We start from the raw sequence: 25,988 nt of genomic DNA, 5'->3' as shown, positions 1-25,988 counted from the left end.
AATCCATTTGTCCGTCCGCCTTGGACAAGCGCCTTGGACAAAGCTTCTCCTGGACAGTTCGCTCGCTCCCGGACAATCCGCTATTTGGCCTTTCAGCTGGCTCCAGGCATGGGCTCGCTTGGACAATTCGCTCGCTCCGAGATTGTCTGGCTCTTGTAGCTCTCCTGAACAATCTGATCCACTCTATAATTGTCCAGCCCAATGCGTCTTTATGGCAATCTTGTTCTTCTTCCTTCCAAGCTTTGCCCCATTTGCTTCTTGTTCAATAAATATTGATCCTCAGTAGCTTTGTGACTTCATATGGCTTCGACTGGTTCGTCGGCATTACGCTAAGCTCTTGCTCCTTGACAATTGCATCGAGTCCTTCGGTGCCAAGTCCCCACTTGCCATTCGCTGTTCCTGCATAAAAGAATACAAAAAAAGATATGAAACTTAGTGATAGGGGTTTATTACTAACCATTTTCACGACTATGGTAAATATTAGTATGCATGTTATTTTGGCTAAAATATACACTCGCCATGGGACAAAATGTACCTCCGACCAATCATTTGCGAGCACAAGGATTGGAGGGCCCACATGATAGTCAAAACCGACTTAATTTGAGCTAATCCACTGTGCATCGCCATAGGGACCCACCTATCATCCACTAGGAAGAGGTCAGTGGCCAGAGGCGATTTGCCTAGTTCGGCTGAACCCGGGTTGGCGCCCCCGGCCACAACCTTGCACGTGGCAGCTTCCCATTGGATGGTGATGGCGGTTGTGGGTGAACCGACCTCCACAACTGCCATTCCAACCGTCATTTGTGCATCTAAAAGGAGAATCTCAAGTCATTTTACAACACAAAACAAAGTGGAGTACAACTCACTTTCATACATTAGGATTTTAGTAGTGTTCAGATAACAGGTAGAGAGTGAGGGGAAGTTCCTGATGAGTGCTAGGGTTGTCGGCGCTCTCTTCTCTCTTGTACATTAGGGAATGCTTCTTTAATAAGTGTTCGAGATTTTATTTTGGTATTTAATTTACTTGCTTAAGTAAGATATATTCTTATCGTTGCGGGTTTGTCGCTTAGTATTTATATTAAGTGCTCTAGTACTAGGACTCTGGATAAAGAAGGAAGCTCCTACGCGATGCTAGAGTAGTAATCAATAAATTAGGCGTGGTGTCTAGGTTAGTCGTTACCTTCGTTTGTTGTGTTCTCTATGAAAAGTGTGGTAGGCGGCTAGTGGTGAGACAACCATGTCCGTCATTCGTTTTCCTCCACGTTCGAGTACATCATAGAGCTACAAGCCGGACTCAGCTTGGCAGACCAAGGGAAAGCTGGTGCCCGAAGTAACTGATAGAGTTTTACCTTAACTTAAGTTTTGTTAATTAATCTATAGGAATCATCTCTAGCTTAAGCCTACCATTCGTAATTGTCCTTGGTTGAATTTTGTTCTTAGATTGCCATATTCGATCACTTATAGCCTTGCATCATAATGAAATCTCATTGTACACCTTCTTCATCATCTCATCATCAGCATCAACATCATCATTTCGGGTCAATCTCCTGCTTATACACTCAATTAACGTATTAGTCCCTTAATAGTTTACCATCAATTAGCAAATGTTGCCATTGATCTGCGGCCTCTGGTCCAGAAACCCTACCTATCATCCCCACTACCACCGCTAGCAATTGGAGTCATCGTCGTCATCAAGGTTGTCGTCCCGGGTCTTCTTCGCTAGAACCGGCTGTCGCAAGGCTGCCCGGGTGGAGGAGCCAAGGTGCATGGCAGCCACCCCGATCACCCCTGCTAGCAGTTGGGGTCGTCATCCTGGGTCCGCTGGGATTTGATCATCGTGAGGCCGTCCGGGTGGAGGAGTCGAGGTGCATTGCAGCTGCTCCTGTCGCCGGCGCTCCCACCGCTACCTGATGCCGCTGCAGACGGGTCTCCTTTTAATCCATTTGTAAAAATAAAACAGGTGTGTCTACGAAAATAAAAGGAGTGTCTCAACGTTTCCTTTATTAGGCTCATTCATTTGAGAGGTGTGATTGTGATCACAGTTAAGACTAACCCTCTAGTGCATGCATTTGTCCAGATATATAAATTGTGCAGTACAAATTATTATAAATGTCTGAATATACCACTAGAATGGGATCGCTTATCTCTAACGGGCTGAAAGCCTCATCACTATCGGGTAAGGCCCCCGTCAGTGGGCAAAGGTCACTGATGTGAGAAAATATCTCAATCGGGCTAAAAAACCCCGTCACGGATGGATGCTATCTTAATCGGGCCGACAATCAAGCCCGTCACAGATGAGTATGACCAGTCAAACCACCGTAGTTAGGAGCCCATCACGGATGACTAATCTCAATCGGGCACACCACTAAGCCCGTCACGGATGAGTAGTCATCTCCATCGGGCATTTAGCCAGAGCCCGTCACCGATAGGTTTGACCCCACGTGTTGAGTCAAACTAGTCCTGGTTCAGATGACTTATCTCTATCGGGTGTATTCTAAAAGCCTGTCATGGATGACTAATCTGTAACGGGCTTGACTCTATAGCCTGTCACGGATGAGTTATCTCTTTCGGGCATTAGCTAAATGCCCGTCAGAGATGAGTTTAGAACCAAAAAAAAAAAATTTTGTCTTTTTGGCAAGCCTCAGGCCTTTGCTAGCCATGCCCGTTGCAAAAATGACAGAAGCATATATATACATAGTCCCATTCCAAGCAACCCCATACCCAGCATCAATTCACATATACCATCACAACCAATTCATATAGACCCATTCCCTGCATCACATCAGCCAATTCACATTCATATTCCATCACAGCACAACCAATTCACAAAATCAAATACATATACATTCACATCCACAACCCATTCACATATATATGTCATTCACATCCATTTTTCTCTCCAAACCGCCGACATGCATCAAAACCTGCAAAACTAAGTTATAAATTGAAACAATTTTAAATGTAACTAGAAATGCAAGTATATACAAAGACGAGCTACCTAGGACTTTACTCTAAAGAATTTAATTGTATTACAAAGAATATTTTAAAAAATCAAATGTTTGTCGCATATGCATTGCAAAATGTTCTGCCATTCCGAGACGATCTACCTAGGACTTCACTCTAAACATCCCTTTCGGTGACAAGATATCATCTAGTATGAATTGTGCTATCTCCTCTCTAATGATTTCGAAGTTGATTTCCAGAATCCTTGAAATAAATTCCTGCATGTTCGGCGCCAAGTTAGTCTACATACATGTAAATTTGTCGTCCTATGTGTGTATAAACAATTGAATTACACACCTCAGGGTCGAGCAATGTCACCTTGTGTGCGAAGCTCCTCATGTTATGGCAGACATGGAACCTGCACTGGTCGCCAACTTGTTGACGTATTGGGAAGTCTTTCTTGTGACCGAGTTTGGGATACCCATCCTTATGCCTCCCGCCTCTTGCCACGTATTGGTCCCATGCCTCGTTCAAGGCAGATTCGATGGCCGACCAATCGTATATTTTTGGCTTGATATTGGAGTTAAGGTAGTGTACCAAACTCCACTTCGGCGTTATTACTAGAAGAATCCAATGTTGCCTGCAAAATTATTAAATTGCCAGTTACATACTACAGTTGTACGCGTCGAGTATTTGAGTATAAGTACGGTACACGCTTACTGTTGATTGTAGGCACACATAATGAATTCCTTGTCTTGACGGGCAAATAAGTAGTCTTTGATACAGCCCACCATGTTTGCTCGATCGTTTTTCAGCGTTGTCTCATTGACGACAGCTGGATCGAGTAAGGCAACATGGGGTGCTTTACGATGGACATGCTTCCAGGTTAACCTACGAGCAAGACAAGAGTCAGGGTAAGCGTAATTTATGGACAGTTACTACCATATTGTGTACCAAGAAATACTTACAAGGAGTAGCACTTAAGGAGGTTGGTGTCGATCGCTCGCACCCTGTAGAGGTCCCATAGATCTTTGAAGTCTACGGCGATGAAGGCAGTAGGCCCGAGGAACGGCTGACCATCGTGCTGGCCCAACATGGAGGTATCTCTATTCTTCCTCCTTGCGTTGGACTTCTCCATGTAGTACCCATACAACTCCTTGCATGCAGGGCCCATCTTGAATAAGGCATCGTCTCCGACCAATGGCATGCCCAATGTGAATTCGGTTGGAGGGGGGAGGTGCGGCCTGCTGTCGACCTCCATACCGTCGTCCCCATAATCAGTATCATACTGTAATTGGAGATCTTCATCTCTTTGTTCAATGGCAGGATGGAGAGATACAATAGTTGGATGGGGACGCATCGGCGGCGGATGAGAACTTGGCGCTGGCCTTGGAGTTATATTGATCTCAATGCTGTGATTGGGCCATTGAATAAAGATCCCACGTGCAGCCCCAAGGGTAAGAATCTCGTCATTAGGTGGGTGTGGGATAGTGTAGCCAACCCAATTGGGCTTCACTAAGTCCATATGAACTTTGGCATTGCTGGCTAGCAGCTGCGCCCCATGCACTCGGGTCTCCGGGGTAGGCTTGAATGCTTGACCCTCTGCGGCAGGAATTGCAAATCCTGGTGTGGGTGTGGGGTTGGCAAATATTCTCTTGAAACGATCAATGATTGGTAGATACCACACAACCTTCGCCGGACCACCCCGCTTTGACTTCTTTCGCTCCCCCGCGCTCTTCTTTCGCTTGTATTGAGAAGTCTTGCAGACAGGACAAGCATCTAAGTCCGCGTATTGCTTGTGGTACAATATGCAATCGTTTGGACATGCGTGAATTCTCCGGACCTCTAACCCTAGGGGACACATAACCTGTTTTGCTTCATATGTCGTCTCGGGCAATATGTTCTCCTGAGGAAGCATGTCCTTCAGTATTCCCAAAAGTTCTATAAAACTCTTGTCTGACCATCCACTACTAGCCTTCAACTTCATTAGGTCTAATGTTGCTGATAATTTGGTGTGCTTTGGCTTGCATCCTGCGTATAGAGGAGTCTCCGAGTCACTGACTAACCTGCTGAACTTCATGGAATCTCTGTCGTTCATAGCTGGGTCATCAAAGTTACGTAACATGTCTTGCAGCATATCAGGGTCCACATCAACCATTTCACCGCTCAATGGAGATGGGACAAACATGTCATGCTCTTCTTCATCTCCTTCTTCATGATTGTCTGCACCACTTCCGTCTGCAGCTGCACCATCAGTACCCAGATCTTGCTCTCCATGCTTCACCCAACATGTGTATCTCTTCATGAATCCCCGGCGTATCAAGTGAGCGTGTACTTCCTTTTCATCGTCCAACAAAATCTCATTCCTGCAATCGCTACATGGACAACACATGTACTTGTCGTTTCTTCTTATCCTATCCTCCTTTGCGGCTTTCATAAAACTTAATACGCCATCTCTATACTCCTTGTACTGACGCCTCAAGCCAGTCGTGTACATCCAACTTCGATCCATCGCTGAACAATGAACAAAATATTAGTTAACATCTCATAACATAAGTACTACTAAATTAATAGGAAATGATTAGTACCCTTTTACTTACTTTTATGATTTTCATGTTTTTGTTTGCAAAAGAATTACAAAAATTCGCCACCTTCAACCTCCCACCAAAATAGTGAACAGTGGGATAACTACAGACAACGGACTGCTGGAGTATATATAGTGTGCAAAGTATATCTCAATCGGGCCAAAAAAATGTCATCTCTAATGGGCGCACAGTAATCTCTAACGGGCAGAAATAGAAGCCCGACATCGATAAGAGTCATCGGTGATGGGCATTAAGGACATCTCAATCGGGCCTTCTTTGGAGCCCGTCACCGATGATACTCATCTGTGACGGGCTCAGTATTTGGGCCCGATTGAGATAGTGGAGGCCATCTCAATCGGGCCTAACTTCGAGCCCGTCACAGATGAGTGTCATCGGTGATGGGCTATAGGAATATGCACCCCGGACAAGTACATCTACAATGGCAAAAATTTAGGCCCGATTGAGATGACTTCGTTCTGACGGCCCACGTTGTCCAGGCATGTGATGGGCCGTCACAGATGAGATAATCTGTACTAGTGTACATTTGAAAATATATAGATAATTGTGCTGTATTATTTAAACATGAACCTACCACACACGCTATGTACACAACTCAAGTAAAGTACAAATTAACATGCATGGATGTAACCGAAAACAAAACATAAATTACTAGGGGTACAATATATACTCCCTCCATACTCATAAAGGGATGTAGTTTAGGACAGCGACACGGTCTCCAAAACACAACTTTGACTTCTTGTTTCTATAAAAATATTTATTGAAAAGTGATATATGTATACTTTTATGAAAGTATTTTTAAAGATAAATCTATTCATATAATTTTTTATATTTTTAAACTCAACAATTTGAGAGTTATTCATAATTTATATTCCCAAGGTTTGACTTAAACATTGTCCTAAACGACTTTCTTTGTGAGTACGGAGGGAGTACTAATTATCTACTCCATCCGTTGAAAAAAAAGTCAAACTAGTACTAGGATGTGACACATCCTACTATAATTAGGTTTAGTTTTTTTTGACGGAGGAAGTAAGGTTGTGTTTGGATCTAGGGACTAAACTTTAGTCCCTATTACATCGAATGTTTGGATACTAATTTGGAGTATTAAACATAGCATAAATGAGAGCTAATTCGCGAGACAAATTTTTTAAGCCTAATTAATCCATAATTAGCGCATGTTTATTGTGGCATCATATAGGCTAATCATAAATTAATTAGACTCAATAGATTCGTCTCGAGAATTAGTCCAGCGTTATGAAATAGATTTTATCATTAGTCTACGTTTAATACTTCTAATTAATGTCCTAATATTCGATGTGATATGGACTAATTTAGTCCCTGATCCAAACAGGGAGTACTGTACAGACTATTGATTGATATATAAATTAGCGAGTTAGGGTCATGTGACCCAGAAGGACTGTACTATATAGGCACGCTGCTGGATGTAATTCGTTAAACTTATACACATACATTATCTGTAGTCTGTGCCAGTGCTCACTTATACACATACTCTATCATTTCTACTAGTCCGATGATATAAAGGATTTTGTCATACTACTTATCACATTCATCAACTCTAATTCAAATTTCTACCTAGTGTAACCGTCAACTACCCACTCACCACAACCAAAATTACATTTAATAGGGGTACTGTAGTCTTTCTTTTTCATCCTTAATCTTCCAAAAAGGAATAATCCCTCATAATAGATGAAGGGAGTATATGTTACAAATTAATTAATGAAGATCGCGTGGATCCTCTTTGAGTAGTTCTGCTTCCACCAATATTATTTTCAATACAATTTTTTTATTCTTTATTTTCAATACAACTAATGCAGACCAATACAATTAACGTCGCAACGCTCTGAATAGTCAACATTTGCCTGCTACGGCTGTCCGGAGAGTTTCACTGATCATCGCAGGCGCCACGGCGGCAGAACTGGCATACTGCAAAACAATACCAACATAGCTAGCATCAATGAATAATGAAAGCTCCATTTTTATACACTCTTTTAGGAGTTTCAGGTCCTCGTTAATTATTCTCTTTTTAAAATCCATAAAATCAACATAAACTAATAATTTTTTATCGTGATTATTATTTAAAACCTAAGTTCTGAGCATATGAAAACGATGTAGCCAAATTTGTTACAATAAAGTTTCCACAATATTGCGCTTGTGAAACTATATATGGCTATATATGAACGTATATATATGTGTGTATGGTTTATTTCAAACTTACTAAATTATAGCAAAGTCAAAATTGGTCATTACTCCCTCTGTTCTAAATTATAAGGCCTATATTTTTTACACGGTCATCAATAACATATTTTGACTAGTATTTTATTCCATTCTATAATCACAATAAATATGAAATTAGCATCACATGAAAGTACTTCAAAATATGAATATAGTGATATAACATGCATAATACTTAGTATAGATATAGTTAGTATGATTATTAGTCAAAAGATACCGAGTTTGATTTTTCTTAAAAAGAGGGTGGTCTATAATTTGGGACGGAGTGAGTAACAAAGTTTGGTAGACCAGGTAAAAAATACATATTTGGCTTATATTCTTAGTTACTAAATTTTGGTGTTGTTTTGTGAGTAAATGTTTCTAGTACTAAAAGTTAGTATAATTATATTCGCAAAATCTAAACCGAGAAGCCTCTCAGTTTATTTTTACAGAGCGACACCACTGAAGCTATTACTGTACTGAAAATATACTACTAGTTCATCAAGCAAATAGGAACCACCTATGCATTAAATAAAATTTTCTCTTAAACTACTCATCCAATCTATGATCCGATCACACTGTTGTGTTCGTAACAGTTAAATCTTTATAATAAGATCTCACAGGATTATATTCGGATGAAAAAACTATAAATTACTTTTATAAAATATCTAAATTACTTTTACATTTCACTAAATTACTTCTTAGACATATAAAAGTAAATTCAATAAAGTCTAAAAGTAATTTACATATATTATAAAAGTAACTTAAAACAAAAGGAAAGTAACTTTGTCATGACATTAAAAGTAAATTCGTTGTCGGGATAAAAATATGACTCGATCTAGAAATTAAATTTAATCAACATAGATCAGCATGAGTAAGTTTAACAATTTTTAAAAGTAACTTTAATGTTAATTGGAAGTAACCTTTGCATGGTTCAGAAGTAACTTTGTATTAATCTTTTTTAAGCACTGATTGTTTTTTCCCTTTCACTTTTGTTTTTCATGTACTATGATAAACGAAGATAAAACCTTTGATTGATTGTAAATAACATTGATGGAGTAACTAATGAGAATTATTCATGTATAATATGTAAAAGCTACTTCGTGATAATATGGAAGTTACTTTCTAACATGTAATAAATTACTTTTAAATTAATAAAATGTTTGAATATATTCAATATGATCTAGTTTTGTCACATATTTTGAGTGGAGTACAATGATGCAAATAGATTTTAAAAACAATGTGATTTAAAAGATATAAATTATTAAAGAGATTAAAAAAAGACACACACTATTGTATTTTTTAAGTTGAAGGGGGATTTATACTAGATGGAGTGGTCATTGGAGCATGTTAGCAGAGCACGTTCGGTTTAATTACCGCAAAAAGTTGGTAAGGTTTTTTTTCTAAATAAACCCTTTATCTTTTGAATTTATTCAAAAGAATCTAGCTACCAAGGTTCTATATTTTTTTGGAAAAAAGAAAGTTATATTTACCTATTTTGAAAAACTTAGAACCTATAAAATGATGTCCTCTACTCTCTCCAACCTAAAATATGACAAACGTCTAGTGTTTAAAAGTTTCTTCTTCAACTAACTCTTCATCTAAACCAACCTCATTTAAATCGTCCAACTACGATTTGTCTACATATTTGTTGTATTAAGATTTGTCTAGTTCTATACTAGATTCTTATAATTTAGAACGAAGGGAACAGTTTTTTTATAAGTTTTATGAATAATGCGTACTAGGAACTACTCTCTCCGTCCTGAAAAAAAGAATCTAAGATGGAATGCGATATATTTTATGGGACAGAGGGAGTACTTAAGAAACATGAGTATTAATAATATAACATGCTAAGTTTCCATTGAGTAAGAGAGACAACCTTAGCTCGTATCTTCAGTCCGAGAAGACCATCCGGTACCGACGACTGCACCGAGAGAATGTCAAGACGGAGGCTCTTTATGGCGTCGAACACCCGTGTCATCATCAGCTCCTTCCACCGGCAGTGCACCTCCAGGTGCAGCTCATCCTTGTCCATGATGATCACACGCACGTCGCTTGGGGTGCCCTCCTGGGAGTCGGAGAGCACCCAGTGGTGGTGCTCTTTAACAGCTCCGGCACCGCCGCCGCCGCCACCGCCGATGATCGTCTCTGAGCACGGCTTCCTCTTGGGCGGCCTAGACACCTTCTTCCCGGACTCGAGCTCTTGCACCCTCCTCTCCAGCTCCTTGAGGTAGGCTATCGTCTCTGCAAGGATGGATGCTTTGTCCACCTGAAATAAGTAACGGTTATCTCCGTACTCCCTCCATCCCTAAATATTTGACCCCTAAATATTTGACGTTGTTTATTTTTTTAAATATGTTTGACCGTTCGTCTTATTCAAAAATTTAACTAATTATTAATTCTTTTTCTTTCATTTGATTCATTGATAGATATAATTGTATGTATACATATAGTTTTACATATTTTATAAAAGTTTTAAATAAGATAAATGGTCAAACATATTTAAAAAAGTCAACGGCGTCAAATATTTAGGGAAGAAGGGAGTACATAGTAATGAGTAATAAAAGTAACTTAAATTTCATCATGAAATATCAATGATAAGTTGATCTACTACTAAATTATTAAGCAGTAAGCTAGCTAGCTACCTTGTCGATGGACGGGACCAGTGACTTGAGAATGAGGAACATCTTATTCAGCTTCTCCCGGCGCCTTCTCTCGGACATGACATGGTTCTTGATGCTGCTACCAGCAGCACGATTCATCCATGCGCCGCCGCCGCCCACGGCTTTCTTCAGCAACCTCTGCGCCGCCTCCCCGCCGCCACCGCCGCCGCCGGCCACCGTCTCCTTGTCCGGGTCCGTTCTCTTCCAAGGCACAAAGCACGAGGCGGGAGAGACAATGACGTGGTCCTGCAGGAGCTCGATCCAGCTGCTGCTGCTGTCGTTATCCCAGTTCCTGATCAGGCTGTAGATCACATCGTCGTCGATCTCCATGGCGGTGGCTGCTTGTTGTTGCCCGAGGTCGTTGCCTAGCTGATGATCTTCTTCTTGCAGATCTCCTCCTGCTGGTATCGCATCGCTGTGGACGAGGAAGAGGTCGTCGATGAGCACGGTGTTGGCGTCTCCAGTTTCTTTCGGTGGCGATGATCGGGAAGAATGGGTACCGGAGCTAATTGGCTCGTCTGAGCATGCCGGAAGCTGAAGCTCCCAGAAAGCCGTGGTGATTCGGTTTACCACGTTTGGTTCCTCCGAAACCTTTGGAAATATGGGATATTACCACACCATCTTGTGAATAATATGTTGGAATTAATGAATGGGCCTTAGCCCACTCGAAGATTAATTCTTTGGAAAATCACAAAAGCCCACCTCATGGGATGGCATGCATTTGGAGTTTAGTACCACCTTGCTTATTCTAGGAGAGGGGGACCTCCTTAAAAGGGAGGATGCCCTCCTAGCCATTTGAAGCATGTGTGGTGGAGAGAAGAGGGGAAACACACGCGCGCGCTTGCTCGCCTGGGCAGGGCATGCGGCGCGCGTGCACGACGTACGCGTCAAATGGTCCGAAAAATTGGCTTCTCACCCTTGCGCAGATGCAGCCTCCTTTTGCAGTTTTGTTTTGCTGCAAATTCGGATTCGTTTTTGTTTTGGAAACGTTCCGAAAAATTCGGTGCGTGCAAACAGCGTGGAGTCCGGATAGTTACGCGCGACTTATCCGGTTCGGTTATGCGCAGTAGAGATCGTGCGGGCACCCTGATCAAGCGACCCTTCTCTATATAAACCGACCTGCCGTCTTCACGGAACATACGCGAAATCAATCTAGGGTTTGCCTCCTACTCTGTACTGCACCGTCGCTCGTAGACTACTCCATCTCGCTCGCTGGCGTGCACCGGCGATCGGGAGAGCAGGTCTCCGGAACCTCTGCCTTCGACGTCCTGCACCGGGAGAAGGCGGCAATAAGGTTTTTGGGAAGCGCTTCGCGCGACTACTCCCTGTTCGTTCGCGACGGCTCGCCTTCCTCTTCGCTCGTGTGTTTCGTGCCTTCGTAGACGCCTGCGAAAAGTTTCGACCAAGCAGCCGGTCTTTCCATCACCTCGGTACGTGTTCAATATGTTGCGCATATTTGATCTGTTCATGTTATACTGTGTAGCTTACATGTGTAGATCTAATGATGCGTTCATGCTAGTTTTCATCTGTAATGTCATGATTTATTTATGGAATAGATTAAATCATTATATGCCTATAATCTCAACATAATAATTACAATTAAATATAGGATTATAAGAGCTTTAATTAATTTCTTCCTGTCTGGTTGCTAGTATTTGTCAATTGACTCACTTTTTCTTATTGATCAATCACTTTTTTCAAGACTAGAAATCAGTATCGAATAACTTGTATTTATGTTGTTTTCTTCTTTTCTATGAGGCCAATCTTACTACCGAAACAACAAAAAAATATGTATGCTTATCAATCTATCTATCTTCTATCTATTATATACTAAAAGTCCATTAGACTTCCTACAAACACTCTCAAGCAGCCACATGGATTCCTACAAACGTTCATAGGCCGCCACGTGGCACTTTCTATTAAATTATAGAAAAACAAAACATCTCACCATCAATTTTCATTTAAACTGATGGACCCATTATTATACACCATTATATTAGATCTATTAAAGAAAATTAATCCCTTCCACCAAATCTCCCATGTATAGAGAGAAAGTTCGTAACTGTTTCACTGGAAAAAAACAGAAAAAACACATGACTACGTATTTACGTATTGTAAAAGAAATAAATAAAACTGACGTACTGTTCACCCATAGGATTTTCTATAACATAAGATAAAGAGCAATTTTACTTTTCTTGAGAAGACATCATAAGATACCAAAAATTTAGTGTAAAATTTGATATCTCAGCGTGCCTGATACCAAGAGATACCAAATTTACAATAGAAAAAGTAGTACCTCCTCAAGGACTGTAAAATTACTCTAAAAAAACGCACTACTTCTAAACATACATAGTTGAGCTAGATCTATCATACAAAATATCAAATCAACGGTATTTAAATATTCATCTTTTAAATTATTTTTGAATCATATATTCAATTTTATATCATGTTGTATTCCTCTAATTAAATCAACTACCGTTGACTTATAATAGTTATATTATAATGCTATAAATACATTACAATCACGACAGATAGGACCGACATAAAATAATTAATGTCATTATAATTTTTATATAATTTCACAACATATTTTAGATAAAATTATCTGTGTCCCTTAAATTTTACGCAGTCCCTCTATGCTCCCTAGTTTTCTATCCCCTGGAAAAATTCTTTCTATAATACAGGGTAGTGTGAAAGAGTTTATCAAAAATATTTTGAGTCAATGATATTTCTATAATACAAGCACCTTAATCCCTAACAAGGATTATGACAGTATGTGTGTGTCTATATATATATATATATATATATATATATATATATATATATATATATATATATATATATATATATATATATATATATATATATATATATGATTTTTCTTTGCCAAATAGTTTTAGCTACAAATGAATAATCCAATAACATACACATTAAACTACTCATGATATATTTTATTATTGTTGATGAATTCTAATATGTCGGGCATAATTGCTAGATGTATGTCATATCCTCCACTAACTTGACTATAGGTGCACTTGGACAAATTACTTACTGTAAATAAGTTCAAGAAAATAAATATATTCTTGGAATTAGTAAAGTTGTTCCATGTAATTATGAACAACATGTGTTACAAAACAAATTATCCCCAAAAAACAGATCTAGGTCAAAATATAAATATTAATGATATGATGCTCTGGATATTATCATTTAGATATATCTCTTTAGCTATAATATTTTTAAGCACAGTCGAATGATCAACCTTGCTTATCTTCGAAAGAGAATATTGTATCTATAAAAAAATATTAAATAGTACTGATTAAAACAATAAACAAATAATGTCTAGTCTATACCACAAATCTACCCAAAACTTTCTTAAAAAACTATTTCTCTGAAAAAAGCTATTTTCATCACCTCCATCAGATGCAGAGCTTGCATTCTTTTCATCATCAAGCGAGGGAAACATATGATTAATCAATTCGTATACTGAACTCTCGCTATCCCCATAAGAAATCACAATTTCATCGGGCAAGCGAACGTAATCATCTCTGATAGTGTTTTCAGTGGAGTGGTATGTGTAAGCGGGCCTACCCGTCAGATGGGCTGGCTACACGGTACAGGAGGGAGGACTGTTACACCTCCCTGTTAGCAACCCGATGCACCAAGCAAATAGCAACAGTATCTAAACCAATTTGAGGTGGAATTGAGCAAAGTAGCTAAGTATTACAAGCTTCTAGAAGGTCCTATAGAGGGAGACAGGAAGGGTGTGGTGGCTGGTAGGAAGGAGCAGTGAGGGAGAGAGATCGACAAGGTCCCTGCCCAAACATGGTCGCCGCCGCCGCCGTGGCCGAAGCTGCCGATTGCTAGTTACGTTCTGTTCCCTTCCTCTCCTGTAAGCTGCTGTTGCCCTTGTATTGTTTCAGCTTGGGCTTGCTTGGGCTTCTTGGCGACGGGTTGCCTAGCGGCCCATGTGTAGCCCAGCCGAGACCCTGACAATCCTCTCTTCTTGAAATTCGGCTTGTCCCCAAGTCGATGAAGAAAACCTCCTAGATCCAATGATGTTTGAAGTTCCTCTTGTAAAACCTGATTGTCAAGTACAGCAACCATACCAATCTGTGTGGGAGCATCAGATAACCAAGCTTTGCATAGCATGATCAACCATGCATATATCCCAGTCATTACCACCATATGATTGTCCCTTCCTGGATTGGATTCAAGTAAACCGGCCATGGAGAATCTGGATAGTACTGCACTAAATGTATTCCACTCCACCACCAGTATAACCTCATGTACCTCCTCTGATGCATGTACTAATCTTGGCCCACTAGAAAGAAACTGAGGATGGATAGACAATTCGGTGAGCACTTGCCATGCAACTGTAGCTATCAGTTTTGTGTACTGTAGAGAGTATGTGTGTCGCTCAATAATCTGATCCACTAAATGTGTTTCAGCCACCTGATTAAGCAACAAAGGCAATTGATTTCCATACTTTATTCCATAGTTATTGGTGTTCTGTTGGCTATACATGCATTCTTCACCTTGGATGACATTTGCATTAGTTGGCAACAAGCAATCTGAAGTATTATCCAAGATGAGCCCTTGAGCACCACTACTGTGTAAAGACAGATCTGGGATTTTCTTGAGTGCATCACTGTAGATATCATCCAAGTTTTCTTCACCTTGGAACTTCCATGCATAAGTTTGTCAAGCAGTATTTGGCCCCTAGGACTGATGTTACCCCCAATTAACAAACAACAAAGGAACACTGAATCAGGTGGTGGCCATAGTGATATCAAAGCCATGATATATGGGACAACAAATCCAGGTTATTGGCTGAGTGTTTGGTGAATAGGTCGGGGCCATGGCTTTAATTCAATCCATTGCCACCTTAGTTTTTCACTTAACAGTGTCACCAATAACAACTTATACACAAGTGCTTGACCTCTGCATTTTGTTTGAGAAGGAGGTGGCCATGGATCCACTTCAAGGTATTGTGTTAGCAATTGCCATGGAACCAAATTTTCATTCATGACTAATCTAATCAAGTCCCTTTCAAGGTGTTCATACTGTCCCAAAACATTAAGTGGCATGCCAATTAGGTTCAGCTTGTCAACATGGTTTTCTTTGAAGGAAATGATCTCAGAACCACCTTGCCTGGTACTGTTCAGTTTCACAACTAGCTCTCTTGCAAGAAACAAGTAACTCCAACTTAAGTAGCAACTGTCCTTTGTTTCCATTTCAGTAATTGATAGCCCCAAGAGTAAATATTCAGGTTCACCAACAACATAGAAAACTTCCTTGCTAGTGGCTGCTATAAGGTTGACCAAAAAAGACAACTCATCTTTAACTCCAACATTGAATATCAGCTCATTGCTCCACAAAATATATCTCCAATGAAAATAATGCGGTGGCAACCAATCATCCATCAATGTTAATATTTTGTGAAGGTAAACCCTTTCGTCACCTGGATCCCATACTAGTGGCACCAATAAGACACATATTATTTTTAGCGGGTTCACCAACGAAGATCGCTTGCCTACAATGATACCAAACCATTTTGCTTCAGTTGGAGGGGGCCAAGGTTGCAACAGGTGTGCTCTAGGCCAAGAGCAACAATGATGATCCCCTAAGCACAACTTTGGATCTTTTGATGTTGGAACTACCTTGGGCGCACCCATCATGGCCTAGAACATGACCTCAGCTTGGCCAATGCCACCCTTGACGTCAAGGCCAACCGTCGAACACTTGGTGGGCATCACCTTTGTACTGTCACAATTATAGATGTAGTGTGCATGAGCCTTGTTCTCTCTATCTCCCAGCTCCAACGCAGTGGCTAGAATAGGCTCCTCCTCCTTAATGTAGCTTGGGCTCGCAACCAAGCATGTGACACCGTCATCGGAGCACGTCGTCGAGCACTTGGTGGGCGCTGAAGAGGGAGATTCCTGGTATGGTGGAGATGCAACAGCCTCTGTGATGGGAATGAGCTCCTTGGTGGAGGTACTGAACTCCTCGAATTCCTTGCTTCTCTTGTCTCCCATCAAGCCGAACATCTCCAATAAACAATCTAGCTTCTCATCCATTCTACATTGGGCATCTCTCAACTCTTTTTGTAACAGATGCACTGCTTCATCCCGAATTACTTTCTCCTCGTTCATGACAAGAAGAATGTCTTCCTCGAACATCTCCAATGGACTTGGCATTGTGTCGAACAGGTGGTGGGCACTACTTTCATGAACACCTTCCTAACCCAGTGGCTCCTCTCTTTTGCATGGCTGCCTCCCCAACACCTCCATAAGCAAATTCCTAGTGACCAAACGGCTCTGATACCAATTTGTTAGCAACCCGATGCACCAAGCAAATAGCAACAATATCTAAACCAATTTGAGGTGGAATTGAGAAAAGTAGCTGAGTATTACAAGCTTCTAGAAGGTTCTATAGAGGGAGACAGGAAGGGTGTAGTGGCTGGTAGGAAGGAGCAGTGAGGGAGAGAGATCGACAAGGTTCCTGCCCAAACCTGGTCGCCGCCGCCGCCGTGGCCGAAGCCGCCAATTGCCAGTTCTGTTCTGTTCCCTTCCTCTCCTGTAAGCTGTTGTTGCCCTTGTATTGTTTCAGCTTGGGCTTGCTTGGGCTTCTTGGTGACGGGTTGCCTAGCGGCCCATGTGTTGCCCAGTCGAGACCCTGACACTCCCTTCCCGCCAGATCTGGCGGAGGGGAGGGCTCCTTCCCGCCGCCGCCGCTGCCGCCTCCCCCTGGCAAGCCAGTCGCCGCCTCCCCCCTCTAGCAGCCACCGCCTGAGAGAGAGAGAGAGAGAGAGAGAGAGAGATAGAGAGAGAGAGAGGTGGGAGTTGGAGAGGAGGAGAGAAGAGATTAGGGAGGAGAAGGAGAAGAGATAAGGGAGAGAAAAGAGATAAGGGAGGAGGATAAGTCACCAGGCTAGACCGCCTCTCACCCGGCTCGGCTCGGTTATAGAAGGTGTCGGCTTTCTAAAAAACCAACACCTTTAATATATTGAAGGTTCCGGTTTTTCCTTAAAAACTAGGTGCCGATTTTTCTTTAGAATCGACACCTATAGTTATATGAAGGTGCCAGTTTTTTGTGTTTGGAGGAGGGAAAAAGCCTATAGGTGCTTGTTTTAGCACTTCCGGCACCTATAGTACCGGCTTCTATGTGTCTTTTTGTAGTAGCAGCTGTATCATATGGAGGACTCTAAAGTCCAAAACTTATACCCTATCTCTAGATTTCTAATATTGTGCAATCAATCTGAACCGTTAAAATCTAATCTAACTATGATATGATAGTCAACATTTTATTTTTTTTCTCTGATTAATGTGAGAATTTCTAGCTTCCACAATAGACTGTCTTAATAATATAATAGATATATTTTTTTTATTTTTTTAGAGAAGGGTATTTTTTTTACCCGGCCTCCATATCCAACTGGTTATATGGAGCCTTTTAAATTGGGAACTTAGCCCCTTAAATAACCCAATCTAAAGTTTGCTCTTACAAAGATTTGCAATCAAAACCTTGGGATGTTACTCAGGTCATTGCAACCACTAAGTTACGAGCCCTTTCCCAATGTCGGTCCTTGCAATAGATAGATAGATGGATGCTTATGTTTTTTTTTAAAAAAAGAAGTACTGCAACGTCCTTGCAAACCCTTGCATGTAACAAATTAAAGGTTTGCCTAGCTAGATGGTGTTGTATATATATACATACATACTGTACTATATTATCATATATGTATGTATATCTGTATAATTTAACGTTGTGCTTACCGGATCAGTGGTCCCAAGCTCAAGAACGCCATTCATGAATGGAACGCAGACAATTGTCTGTACGTATAACCAATCGAGATTTCATTTCATTAGCTGATGCAGATCAGAAATAATATACATATAAATATATATGCCGTACGAACATCAATTTGACCTGACGAAGCATGTACAATATGTCATACCTTTATAGAAGCGTGCTGCATATATAAAAAAATATTGGTCAAAAGAGAGAGCATGCATGATCGAGTTGCACAGCCATAGGTCGATCAACCATATGCCATGAATTAATGAGCCGGTTAATTTATTAATTAATGTACGTACCTTGGCTAAGAGCTTGCGTGGGAAGGCTTTGCTATCGGCAGACTGAGCGTTGCACAGCCAGGCACATCCATTGCTTGCAAAGCTTTTACCTGGCAAACTGACAGTGCATGCATACACCACGCACACCACAAGCAGATCAATATATTATTATTTTTATACAATTTAGCTAAGGTGAAATTCACTCTGAGAATTCGCTTGGATATTTTTAAGATAATTATGAGCTGCACTTAGTAGTCCAATTTTTATTCAAGTTAGTATGCAATTTTTTTTTAAAAAAATATTTCTTATATGACTCCTTTCGTATTTCCAAAAGCAAATGAACTTAAAATCATACTCAAAGACGGATATGTATTTCCAAAAGCAAACAAATTTAATACCGACTCAAACATGGATGACGTACCAAAATACGGACAAAAACATCTTCAATTTTTATAATTAGCAACGGGTGAAAGTTATTTTAATCTTATTATTGTTATACAATTTAACTAGGGTAAAATTCATTCTGGGAATTCGCTTGGATATTTTTTAAGATAATCATAAGCTGGAGTTAGGAGTCAAATTTTCTTCTCAAGTTAGTATGCAAGTTTTTTTTAAAATTTCTTATGCGACTCCTTTCGTATTTCCAAAAGCAAACGAACTTAAAATCAGACTCAACACGAATATGTATTTCCAAAAGCAAACAAACTTAAAACCGACTCAAATGAATAACGTACCAAAATACCGATAAAAATATCTTTAATTTTTATAATAGTAGAGATAAAGAGTGAGACGTATGAATGCCAGCCGACTGGGCGGAAGCTACACAACAACACATCAATACTACCTTCGTCCCAGAAAAAGTGTAGTTTTACACTGTTCATATCCAACATTTGACCATTCATCTTGTTTGAAACATTTTTATAATTAGCATTTATGTTGTTATTAGATGAATAAACATGAATAGTACTTTACATGTGATTAATTTTTTAAATAAGACGGACGGTCAAATGTTGGATACGAAAACCCACAACTGCACCTTATGCTACTCTCACTTTTTATCAGTGTTTGATGGACAAAAAAAATGGGTTTCCCACCCGCCCACACTTCCCGTCACGTTACTTTAGTACTACCAATAACCGATACTGATGAGTAGTACCCATCAGTGGTGCTCATAATATAAACCGACACCAATAAATAGTGCATGCTGGCAAACTGTAAGTGCATGCATTCACGTACTCTCTCCGTCTCATAAAAAAACAACCTAATACTGGATGTAACACATCCTAGTATTATGAATTTAGACATACATTTATTCAGATTTGTTATACTAGAATGTGTCATATCCAGTCATAGATTCGTTTTTTTTGACGGAGGGAGTACACCACCACCAGATCAGTGAAGTAACAACACTTCAGTACACTGTACACGCACTGTGAATCTTTTGCCAACATATGCTTGACGAGCTAGCTTGTGTATCTGACCTCTGCCTACTTACATGGGATCGATATATAATAGCGAATCCGTCGGTGAATGAGAATTGTGTTTATCAGCTAGGTTTTTGTGTATGAAACGCGTCTATATATGTTAAAGATATACACTACAGTTAATGGAAAGAAATTACCCATTGAGAATGAATGTCTAGTACAAATCACTGTAGTACTGTTTGCTTCAAGTGTCCACTATTTTTAGTTTAGGTTACACGTATGTTATATAGACTAGATGATACCCCTTAACAACACCCTCACGTTGTTACGGAAATCTCTATAAAATTAACATAAGCAAATCGATGGAATGAAATTAAAAGATATTGGGTATAGGAGCTAAAATCAAATCAACATGAACATGAATCGAATCAACCTGAACAGATTTATTGAAAAAAATATGACATATAGGAACTGAGAAATTGGTCCATTAATTTATCAAGTCTTACTAGTATTTTTTTTAATAGAATGTATGCATGATATATAGTAACACTAGTCCAAAATTGGTGGCCAATCGATTTCTGCATGAAATAGAAATAATTATGGCTGCACAGAAGGAGTAAATGCAAGCGCTATAATGTATAGTAGTAAAACAATCTGAACCAACTAAGCCTAATCCAATGGCCCTTATCAAAGGTACTTTGGAACCATCTGGAGCGCTAAACTTTGATCTAACATATGAAATATATCCAGGTGATGTGGCACAATGAAAGAAGAGGAAAATAGCTTTAATTGCATTTAGTGATGACGAACTTTAATTATAAATATATAGGATAATGTATTTAGCATGTTTGTATATTGAGGTTTAGAATGTATAATGTAGATGTAATTGCTGCACATGCAAGTTGAGGTTTAGGTTTATAGTGAGTTGATGTACTAATAATTAGCCTTTAGAATGTACTAATAATTACTATTTTTGTATGCTGAGATTTATGTGTTTAGTAGGTTATAACTTTAGGTATAGATTTCTGATAATATATACTATCACGTACGCTTTCTATTAATTGTCCTCGTGCATTTGCAACCACCATCTCTGTCGCAATAATTCAGAGCACAGGGAATTCAATGAAGTTTTAATTCTAGTGGCAGTACCGCCATCTATGGCACGATTACAGGGAATTCATTTAGTAAGATACAATTATGGTACCAGCAGTTAATTATCAAAGAAATGTACCATTGTCCAGGGCGGAAGGCGTAGGTCATGCAGACAACGTAGTACCATTCTGCGTTGCCGAGATCCTCCGGCGACAGTGCAGTGATAGGCCTCCTCCTCTGCTGGTCTGCAGACTCACCAGAGAGGAGAGAGCTGTACAGCTCCCTCAGTTGCTCGCTTCTCTGAAGGAGGAGCTGGTCAGCCGTGAGCTCCGTCACTAGGTTGTTCGCTATCTTCCTTGTCTTTATCTCGCCGTTGTAGAACCCGTCATTCCATGTCAGGACTCTACATGTGGAATAATATGGCCCGGTTTAGTTCCTAATTTTTTTTCTAAAAAACATCACATCGAATATTTAGATATATGTATGTAGCATTAAATATAGATAAAAATAAAAACTAATTGTACAGTTAGGAGGGAAATCACGAGATGAATCTTTTGAGCCTAATTAGTCCATGATTAGCTATAAATGCTACAGTAACCTACATGTGCTAATGATAGATTAATTAGGCTTAAAAGATTCGTCTTACGGTTTCCAGGCGAGTAATTAAATTAGTTTTTTTTTCATTCGTGTCCGAAAACTCCTTCCAACATCCGGTCAAACGTCTGATGTGACACCCAAAAATTTTGTTTTCACGAACTAAACAAGACCTATATAGATCGATTTATACAAACAGTCACAGAGAGAGAACTACTGTATATGGCACCTTGCCATATACCTAAATGGCATGTCTCACAACACCCAGCGTAAGCCCCCCCTCGTCCTCTAGCTCCCCCACCACATCAAGATGATCACTAATTTTTTAACTTGCGAACGTAAACACAAAGGGCCACCTAATTGAATGAGAGCCACTGAAAGATGCGTAGTAAAATTTTTACTCAATCCATGTGCAGCCAGCCACGTACTGGAGTCAAATGCTGAAAGTAGTAGTTTCTCCTGTTGAGTAATTTTTCCACTTATAGATTAACTGTGTAACTTTTTACTGGTGGATCTTATGATCCACTGTAAAGTCTCCTCCTTGTAGTTTTTATACTCACAGAGTCAGATGATCTGCTGAGTAATTGTGATGGTTGATAATTTTCTACTTTCCATTTTTAACCGACACCATTGAAATAAATGTGTTAATAATCAGAATAAAAATGTTAGTAAATAAATTACTATGGCGGATAATTTGCAACATCAGCAAAAATTTTACTCTCCTTTTCCCATATTGATAGATTGAGTAAATATATTACTTACTACGAATATACATGTGATAAAAATATTACTATGAGCACACCATGAGGGAATGAAAAAAAATACTAGAGTGAAAATATTACTGAACATGACAAGTATTTTTGAGCCCCTAAATTGCGAGGAGTAAAAATTTAACTGATATAGAGAGAGGTTTGTTGCTCTGGAATTTCTAGTAAAATTTTTACTGAGATGAGAGGATACGGGATGAGGGAGGCACGTGGGGACAAGGTATCGCTCCTCATGGGAATGGAGGCAGGAGATGTTTGGAGTAACGCTACACCGGAGAGTAGTTTTTTTTTTTACTTTTTGAAGGTGTGGGGGAGAAGGAGCGAGAAAACGGAAATATCAAGAAGGGGACGGCAGGGTGACGCACCATTTGTTTCCTGGCACGCAACGCCTATGTGTGTCGCGTCATGTAGAATAATATATTATTGGTTGTGAGACATGCATGGGAGTGATATGCTAACAAGCAAATGATGAGGGGCTAAATTGGATGGCTATGGTTTTATCTTTTTCTCGGTTAATATAGAAATTTCTATGTTTCTTATTAATGTAAGAATTGATTTATTTTATCCACCAACGATTTGATACAAGGTCTTCTAATTAAGAAAACTCCAATCAATATAAAGAAAAAATATCTCACATAGGGTTCCTTTTGTTTGCATGAATTTTGTAAGAAACAAGGAGGAGTTCAATTATTATAGGGTTTGGCACTATTCATTCGCTTGGATACAATGATTGAGGCATAGCAAAAATAGAGGAAATTATTCCTTTGCTAAGTCCAAGGCAAATCAATAATTAATCGCCAAATTAGGAATATAGGATTTTCGAAATATAGTGATAGGAAAAAACATAGTAGTATTCAAGTGCCCTGGACACATTAAATCCTATGGATGGAAAAACAAATTAAAAACATAAGAATGTCCGTTTGAATGGTGCAAAGGAAAAACACAGTAATTAGAAGAAAGAGATAGATACAAAGAATTTTTTAAATAAAAAAAATCCTAAATTCCTATAATTTGGCGAGCCATTTCCTTCGTCATGAAGGACCATATAGGAATTCTTTCCGTACGAATTAATATAGTATATCCTTCAATTTTTCTCCAAAATCCCTTTGTTCAAAATATGGATCGATCAGCCCTTATTCTTTAGGTTGTTTTGCAAGATATATTCATATGTTTACCTAATTCCTGTGTTAGAACAGACGATCTCATATTTTTCTATGTTTTTCAATACTCTGTTTGCACTTATGTTCTTACCATATATTCATATTGTTTTCCAATCTGCGCTCCAAATGAGCCTTTATTGGATGATGATATGAGTAATTAATTGATGCAAATCTGATAGATGAACTTACAAACGTATATATACGTATAATAACATGGCATAAGTATGGAATATATAGCCACCATTATAGAGTCTGTGACCAGTTAATTACCCTGGACGAGTAGTTGAAATGGACCAAAAGATGGCATAGGTCCAACTGATGCTCCTCACGGCAGCAGCAAGCTGTTTCCTGAATTGCATAGTCCCTTGCTGTAGGGGTTCTTCCTGAGCTGAAGGAGCAGATGCCATCACCAGGCCACCACACTAGCTATAAGCAAGCTGCTATAGCGCTAGCTAGCTATTCCTGCATATACATATATGCGCATGCAGCAGATCTAATTAATGCTCAAGGAACGATTAATTAAGTTAATCAGGCATGAATTCTTTGTACCATACATATATATGTGATCAAGGAATGATACAGAGATGTGGGGAGTATGTGCATGCTAGCTAGAAGTACTTTTAGTTTTTCTCTACACATATGTGAGTACTATTGCACGCGTCATGAAATAATAGTTCTGGCCGGCAGTATAAACATCTGATCTACTAACTACAAGAGGAATGAAACTGCTGGCCAGTATATTCTCTCTTGATTCATTGATGAAGAAGAAGAATAAAACACCCAGAAAGTAGAGGAATGAACAAAATAAAGCAATAATACACACCTACCTGGAAATTAAGACATATATATATAGCTGATATAGAGGGAGAAGAACAAAACTCCAAAAACAGATAGATCTCAAGGAGCCAGAAAACTCAGCTGAAATTCAGCCGGCCATCCGTCCGTCCGAGTACTTACATATAGTTGAAGACTTGCGTCTCTCTCCGTCTCAAAATAAGTTCATTTTCTATCCTACACATATACCAACACAACACGACAAAGACTAGAATTAATTACTCCTATTTTATCGAATCACAATATAACTATTTATCACTTTGACCTCTCCCAACACATATTCTCCACTTTCCCAAAATAAAGCAATGATATATATATGGGCACACCTGGAAATTAAGATACATATAGCTGATATAGATAGATCCCTTTGAAATCACAGATATATATAGGCAGAAGAAGCAAACTCCAAAACACAGATAGATCTCAAGGAGCTGGAAAACTCATGAGATGCAGCTGGCCGGGCATCCGTCCGTCCGAGTACATATATAATTGACGACTCTCATCTCCCTTCGTCCCAAAATAAGGATATCTTTGAATCTTAGGAATGAAAAAAACAGAGGAATAGGAAAAACACAAATTGTGATAGGAATGCAATTGCAAAACAAGCATATATTGAAATGGTCATTTGATTGGACAGTAGAAAAAAAGGCACAAATCAGATGAGAGAGATATACTCAAATAAAAAATTCCAAAAGGTTGGAGCTCTTACTAAATTTTTACCGAAATCTCTATAGGATGGTTCATTCCATGAATTTCAAAGGATAAAATAGAATTTAATCATTTGTTTCAAAGATCTTCATAGGAAATTTTCCTATATAATTGAAATACTTCCAAAATTCTTATGTGTTTTTTACAAATCAAAGGACTTCTAAGTTCACTTTTTATCCATCTCACACATACCAATACAACAATAAAAAGACTGGAATACTTCTATTTTATTAAATCTCTCAATGCAATTATTTCTCACTTTGTCTACTCTCAATACATTTATGCTTCACTTTTTTACAAACTCCAATATAATGATTACTCAAAATAAATTTATTTTGGAACAAACCAAGAAGACACTAAAAATAGTATCGGCATCTGCGAAATACTCCTTCCGTCCCACAATATAAGGGATTTTGCGCTTTTGCTTGTAACGTTGACCACTCGTCTTATTCAATTTTTTTTTTGCAAATATAAAAAACGAAAAGTTGTGCTTAAAGTACTATATATAATAAAGTAAGTCACAAATAAAATAAATAATAATTTCAAAATTTTTTGAATAAGACGAGTGGTCAAATATGTTGCAAGGAAAAACTCAAAATCCCTTATATTATGGGACGGAGGGAGTAGTACTGTTCTACTGTCGGAAATTTATCAGAATAATACGTAGCTGCCTACTGTTGGCATCTGCGAGTACAGTACTGTTCTGCAACCTGTCACTACCAGACTAATTAATTATATAGAAGCTACTCCCTCCGTCCCAAAAAAAGGCAAACCCTGGGTTTCCGTCTTATATGAAATTTTTTTATAATTCGTATTTTCATTGTTGTTAGATAATAAAACATGATTAATATTTTATGCGTGACTTGTCATTTTATTTTTTTTCATAAATTTTTTAA

General features: G+C 39.1%; 1 protein-coding gene across 1 annotated transcript; it reads right to left on the bottom strand.

The window, feature by feature from the left end:
- Positions 1-262: 262 nt before the first annotated feature.
- LOC127778644 (anthocyanin regulatory R-S protein-like) lies at positions 263-23,957 on the bottom strand. Its single transcript, XM_052305300.1, has 13 exons — positions 23,821-23,957; positions 21,169-21,432; positions 18,535-18,631; positions 18,396-18,410; positions 18,214-18,270; positions 10,424-11,032; positions 9,658-10,047; positions 7,427-7,490; positions 4,811-5,043; positions 3,912-4,702; positions 3,728-3,834; positions 696-809; positions 263-399 (listed from the first exon to the last, which is right to left on the bottom strand). The coding sequence occupies exons 1-13, from the start codon at positions 23,955-23,957 to the stop codon at positions 263-265; spliced, it is 3,015 nt and encodes a 1,004-aa protein (XP_052161260.1).
- Between the last annotated feature and the right edge of the window lie 2,031 nt (positions 23,958-25,988).

This window comes from Oryza glaberrima, chromosome 1 (genome assembly GCF_000147395.1).
Source record: "Oryza glaberrima chromosome 1, OglaRS2, whole genome shotgun sequence".
Classification (NCBI taxonomy): Eukaryota; Viridiplantae; Streptophyta; class Magnoliopsida; order Poales; family Poaceae; genus Oryza; species Oryza glaberrima.
The sequence above is the reverse complement of the archived record's forward strand: the minus strand, read 5'-3'. Positions and strand labels throughout refer to the sequence as shown.

Coding starts and splice junctions, on each gene's coding strand:
- LOC127778644 (XM_052305300.1), bottom strand. CDS start 23,957: ATGGCATCTGCTCCTTCAGCTCAGGAAGAACCCCTACAGCAAGGGACT. Junction 10,048..10,423: donor TGGTCCCGTCCATCGACAAG/GTAGCTAGCTAG, acceptor TACTTATTTCAG/GTGGACAAAGCATCCATCCT. Junction 5,044..7,426: donor TCTCCGGACAGCCGTAGCAG/GCAAATGTTGAC, acceptor TTGATGACCCAG/CTATGAACGACAGAGATTCC.